This window comes from Procambarus clarkii, chromosome 73 (genome assembly GCF_040958095.1).
Source record: "Procambarus clarkii isolate CNS0578487 chromosome 73, FALCON_Pclarkii_2.0, whole genome shotgun sequence".
NCBI lineage: Eukaryota > Metazoa > Arthropoda > Malacostraca > Decapoda > Cambaridae > Procambarus > Procambarus clarkii.
Window position 1 is genome coordinate 3,783,786 of NC_091222.1, and position 6,706 is coordinate 3,790,491.

Below are 6,706 nucleotides of genomic sequence, written 5' to 3' on the forward strand. Positions count from 1 at the left end.
CTGGATGGGGACACCCAGCTGGTATAGGGACTCCCCACTGTGGCTGCATGGGACACGCAGCTGGTAGAGGGACTCCCCACTGTGTTGGATGGGACACGCAGCTGGTATAGGGACTCCCCACTGTTCTTGGTGGGACACCCAGCTGGTATAGGGACTCCCCACTGTGGCTGCATGGGACACCCAGCTGGTATAGGGACTCCCCACTGTGGCTGTATGGGACACGCAGCTGGTATAGAGACTCCCCACTGAGGCTGTATGGGTCACGCAGCTGGTATAGGGACTCCCCACTGTGCTGGATGGGACACCCAGCTTGTATAGGGACTCCCCACTGTGCTGGATGGGACACGCAGCTGGTATAGGGACTCCCCACTGTGCTGGATGGGACACCCAGCTGGTATAGGGACTCCCTACTGTGTTGGATGGGACACGCAGCTGGTATAGGGACTCCCCACTGTGTTGGATGGGACACGCAGCTGGTATAGGGACTCCCCACTGTGCTGGATGGGACACGCAGCTGGTATAGGGACTCCCTACTGTGTTGGATGGGACACCCAGCTGGTATAGGGACTCCCCACTGTGCTGGATGGGACACCCAGCTGGTATAGGGACTCCCCACTGTGTTGGATGGGACACGCAGCTGGTATAGGGACTCCCCACTGTGCTGGATGGGACACGCAGCTGGTATAGGGACTCCCCACTGTGCTGGATGGGACACGCAGCAGGTATAGGGACTCCCTACTGTGCTGGATGGTCTTAGTTCTAGTATTCTTTTTAAAGCTAAGCACGATTTTTTATGCATATTTATTAACAGTAAAAACTGTTTTTATTTTTTATTTTATGAAATTCTTATCATTAATTCAAACTAAACTGATTTACTTTAAAATATTTTTTAACATTGAATTTTTTTATTAGATTATCTGTACAGCTGATATTGCAATTTAACTTCGATTTATCATATTGGTTTGTTATTTCATTTGACAAATGTCCCTCCACAGAACCCCGCCTATAGTGATCCTATAGAAAGAACAATCGAGAAACCGTGCTTTATAATTGAAAGAAGAGTCTCGCGTCAGTACGTATTGGTCCTCAGAATACTAGAATTAAACTGGTAATACCACTTCAATATTTGATTTAAAAAATAATAACACTAATTCAGGTATAAGAAAATGAAAACCATTAAACTACTAGACAGTAGTTTCATTAATATTTCTAATAACACCAAATAATCAATATTCTCTGTGCAAGCTTACCTTAGCCTCATCTACAACAAACTTGGAAGCCCCCTTGTTGATTATGGCCTTAACTTGCTTATTACACTTCCTGGCTTGTGCTCTCAGCGCCAGCAAATTCTGAAATGTCAAGTTTTCTGTGTCAAATGTTTTGAATTCAAACACTAAACAATAGGTTGTGGAGTTGTTATAGTTGCTAAGTTTAGCATAATGACAACTATAACAACTTCACAACCAGCTCCATGGGAAAGACGCTCAAACATTGCTGAACAAGTATTGTGAAATAAAATGTTCCATGTGACATACGTATAAAAATAAAACAATTGTTGGTTAAACAACATAATATGTTTGCGTTAAACAAATCTTTTTGAGCTGGTCCCTGTAGTCCTGAACAGTGTGACTTTCTCGTTTATGATGCAGTGTGAATCTTTACTCATCTTAAATCATTAAGCGAAATACGTCGTCAAACAGATTTGAAGTTATCAATAAAAACTTCATTTGGCAATATAAATAAAATAAATAAATTTTGCAATAAAAAGTTCATTTTGCAATAAAATGCCTCATTTGGCAATTCAACTCCAGATATGATATAAAAGGTCCCTGCCCTACATTGACAAGAAAGAATTACAGCACACATTCAACACAGCTAAAAAGTAAAATAAAAAAAAAATAAAACTGTTAGTATATTCGACAAAATCAGATATTATGTTCCCCACTCTGCTCTCCTCTCATTATACTACTCGCTAATCTTACATAAGGTGCATTGGGTTCACCCACTGCAAATTACATCAATCCCAACATCACTCAACAACAATCCGAATAATAACAATCGGTTTTCAAACACAAACCCTTCAAGAGTTTTAAACCCCTCTGTTTAAGTCCTTAAACATGCTAAACATACACTCACTCCACCCATTCTCTTGTGCTTTTTACATGTACAAAGCCCTTATCCTAAATCCTTATATGAAACTCTTCATTGACAGACGTAATAGAACCCATGTGCACCTCACCAGAATTAAGTATCTCTGTGATAGCCCCAGAGTCAAACAATCTGTGTAAAAAACTATGCAAATAAATTGTCTATGGAATTCCCTCCCTAAATAATTACAAAGCTGTCCAACCTATGATTTACTCAGAAGTAAAACCAAAAAATAGCTAATTTCAAGCTCATAGTTTCCACTCTTGTGCTTCAAATTCGCACTGCATCTTGTGCTGCCAACTTCCCCAATATTAGTAGTAAAGACATGCAACTTCATCACTGTAATCACTGCCATCACCTTATATCGTAGTTATTATGTTCAACACAACATACATGTTTTGCTACAATGTACCTACTTATAATAATCTGTTATGTACTCTCACAAAATAAATAAATAAATGAGGAGACTCGCTACAGCTCATAACACAGCCCGGCTTCAACAGCGTCACTAAATACATGTACTAAACTGTCCGAACCTAACCTAACTGCGGACCCACGAACAGAAAACGGGACATAACGTCAATTATGTGAGCCGCGGCTATATTTGGTACATCAGTTTTTGACCTTTAGAGATTTATAAGTCAAAATGCAATGTAGTACTGGAGAGGCCAGGTTGTATAACAGGCAGAGAAGATATGGTTTTGCCCTTGACAATTGGAGATCCCGGGTTCGATTCCCAGGCTGAACAGAAGTGGTTGCGAAATTTTCCTTTCACTTAATGCCGCTGTTCACCTTGCAATTAATAGTTACCTAGGAGTTAGGCATTGCGGATTGTATGCTGGTGAAGGTCAGTAGTTTGACCTTGAGGGGACCTCAACGCAAGCCTAAAGTATACATGTACTGGGAACTTCCTTTAAAAACAAAGTATTTAAAGAACTAGCTGACACCCTCTCCCTGTCCCCCTGTCCTCCACCCCCCTTCCCTATTCCCTCATCCTAACAATCATTTTCCACTCCCCTCTCTCCCCTGTTCCCTCTTCCTCCCATCATTCCCTTCCCTGTCCCCTCGTCTTCGTCACCATCCCCCACTCTCCTTGTCCTACCCACCATTCTAAACTGGGGAGGACAAGTAAACCACCACTCTCCCGTCCCCTCATCCTTCCCACCAATCCCCATTCCCTAGTCTGATGCGTTCCCAAATGATCTGATGTTCCCATCAGAAAAATGGGAACATCAAATGATATGATGGTATCATTATCACTGAAAAATAAGAAAAACAGTTAAGAAAACGAAATGTAAAACAATGAAAAAATAAACAAATAAATTATATTCACAAAATGAACGGTAAGATAACATCACAGCCCAATTCCAACGCAATGTCACACAAAATAATTAAATCAAAATGATTATAAATCGAAATCTATGAAAATTCAATGCATCAACGAAATCGGAAACAATGATATGGAATCGCAGTATATTTAGTATAGCATGTACTGCTTCTACGTGCAACAAATGGCACTGTTTTTCCCATAAAAACTTGTTTTTACCTGTCACGTGAGAGGAATCTATATAGTAGATATATAAAAATACGTCCGTATTCGAATGGAACATTGTTTCAAAATTTCAAAGCAATCGGTAAAGAGGTTTCGGAGATTTCCCTCACATGAAAAACGCAGTTTAAAAAAAAACTGTTTACCTGTCACAGACATGATATCTATATAGTAGGTATATAAAAACACGCTCTATGCGAATGGAACGTTGTGTCAAAATTTCAAAGCAATCGGTGAAGAAGTTTGGGAGTTTACCGATTTTGAACAAATGAACATTTTCAATTTTATTTATATAGATATTCCAATTCACTTTAAAACCTGAAAGCAATACTTGAAATAAAGAAGAGAGGCAAGTGTCGCCCTGCTCCTCCTCCTGACTAACTTTTTCCAGCACAAGAACACGGTGTAACAAGTCAACTTTGAGCTCAAATATGTAAGGTGAACACGAAGAACAATAGATAAAATTATATTATATGAACATTAGTAGGAGTAAAAGAGTTAGAGAGACCACAGCATGCCACAGGAAAAACAAGAGTAGAGGCATCATGAGGAAGCCATCAGTGTATTCAGTAATTATGTTAGGTAATCTTGAAATGATTTCGGGGCCTAGCGCTCCCGCGGCTCGGTCCTTGACAAGGCCTCCTTGTTACACATCCCCAGGAAGTGTAACTTCTTGGAAGCAACCCCAGGAAGCAGCCCGTAGCAGCTGTCTAACTCCCAGGTATCTATTTACTACTAGGTACACATAGGCATCAGGGTGAAAGAAATTCTGCCCATTTCTTTCCACCTCCACTGGGGATCGAACCCAGAACCTTGGAACTACGAATCCCGAGAGCTGCCCAGCCCCTTACAGGAATGATAAATAGGCGCTATTTTGTCATGGAAATTAATTGTCTGCCACATTCTAACTTCAATCATAAATTTCAGATACATAAATTTTGTCTAGTACAAAAAGAGATAAAAAATCAATATATTTTATTTTTTAATAATGCCTATTTAATCGGCTTAAACAAGAACGGGGATCAAAATACGCTACAACAATAGGATTAGTATTGCCTAACTCTTTACAGCACTGGTTCATTGTTATCTGTTCAGGAAAGAAAATCACGTGAAAATTTGTGAATTTACAGCATATTAAAATCCTTAAATAAACCTACCTCTTTCTTAAGCCGAGCTTCTTCATTCTCCTTCTGCTTCAACTCTTCTTTCCTGGACAACACAGCTTGGATTGCTTCCGGTTTAGGAGCTGGTCTTTCTACCTTGTTTGGCCTGGAGGACGTTGCACGAAACCCACTGATTGCTGCCTGAAATAATATAAATGATAGTGTGCGTGGTTTAAGTAAGGACATAAAAATCAATTAAACTGGCTAATATGTGGCTCCTATTTACATCCACCAAAACTCATTCATATGTCTAACCTACGCTTGAGACAACCAACAGATCCTACGCCTACTATATTACCCGAAAATTTGTACCACAAATCCACATCCCTGGGTAAATGTAAAAGGTAAATACAACCAGTATTTACCCAGGTCTTCGCTAAATCTTAATTTATCCAATTTATAACCTATATTGGATATCCTTATCCTATATATCCTATTATATATATTATGTATTTATCAGTATGGCGAAGAGTTAGGGGTGACATGATAAAGGTTTACAAGTGGAAGAATGGTCATAACAAGGGGGGATATTAATAGGGTATTAAAAGTATCAACGAAAGACAGAACACGAAACAATGGGTATAAATTGGTTAAGTTTAGATTTAGGGGGCATGGTAAAATATTGGTGTGGTAACAAGGTTGTTGATTTGTGGAACCAATTACCGTGAAACATGGTGGAGGTGGGGTCCCTCGATTGTTTCAAGCGTGGGTAGGACATATATATGAGTGGGATTGGGTGGTTATAAATTAGACCTGCCTCGTATGGGCCCATAGGCATTCGGCAGTTACCTTTACTCCTATGTGTTTATACATATTAAACCGTATTTTCATTTTTTCTACTTGTACACTTCAATCATGTCAACCCCAACTCCTCGCTTTTAATAATAATACAGGATTACGGATTTGCGCCCAGTAAATCCTCCCCGGCCAGGATACGAACCCGTGACAAAGCGCTTGCGGAACGCCAGGCGAGTGTCTTACAACTACACCACGGAGACTGATTAATATTATATTAAAAATATTAAATATTACAAAAGAGATAAGGAGGCCAAAAAAGATACTATGAAGTTTGTATAGCAGGGCAAGCAATCCTAAAGGGATTTTCAGTTATATTGAACAAATATTAGCAAAAGGATAGGTTCATTAAAAACTGAGACAGGTAAGCTAATGGATAATGACCAAGAATGGATAATGACAAGAGTAGTATTTTTAATAAATATTTTATCTCGTATTTACTAAAGAATAACCTAATTCTATGCCTTCAGCCAAACAAGGCTAAGTGGGTGGGGACGAGGACAGGTTGACTAATCTAACAGTTACCAAGGACGATATTATTAAACAAATAGTAAAACTCAAACAAAACAAATCTTCAGGGCCGAATGAAGTGTTTGTCAGGATGCTTAAAGAATGATAAGAGTAGCTTTGCGAGCCACTGGCTACCATATTTAATAAATCAATACTTAGGCTATTGATTTATTAAATATAGCCTATTAAATAAATAGGCAGAATGCTAGAATCATGGAAGGTTGCTAATGTGGTACCAATTTTTAAGAAAGGAGATAGATCACTTGCGTCAAACTATCGGTCAATTAGCCTAACGTGGGAAAATTACTTGAATCAATAATTGCAAATACAATTCGTCTTCATCTTGAAAAAACATAAATTAATAAATGAGTCTCAACATAGTTTTACAAATGGCTGCTCATATTTACCAAATCTGGTATAATTTTATTCCAGCATAGTTGAGGCAGCTGATAATAGTAAGGATTATGATGTTGTGTACCTTGACATTAGCAAAGCTTTTGATACAGCCACATGGAAGATTGATTAAAAGATAGAGGCTCAT

The 6,706-nt window shown here is 39.0% G+C and overlaps 1 protein-coding gene across 1 annotated transcript in view; it reads right to left on the reverse strand.

The window, feature by feature from the left end:
• The window catches only part of LOC138356546 (DNA ligase 1-like), a 28,521-nt gene extending 21,815 nt beyond the window's left edge, over positions 1 to 6,706 (reverse strand). Inside the window, exons 1-3 of the mRNA XM_069312738.1 lie at positions 6,644 to 6,706; positions 4,855 to 5,001; positions 1,251 to 1,349 (exon numbers count right to left, since the gene is read on the reverse strand). Coding sequence (XP_069168839.1) covers positions 1,251 to 1,349; positions 4,855 to 5,001; positions 6,644 to 6,706 — 309 coding nt within the window. The remainder of the gene's footprint in view (positions 1 to 1,250; positions 1,350 to 4,854; positions 5,002 to 6,643) is intronic.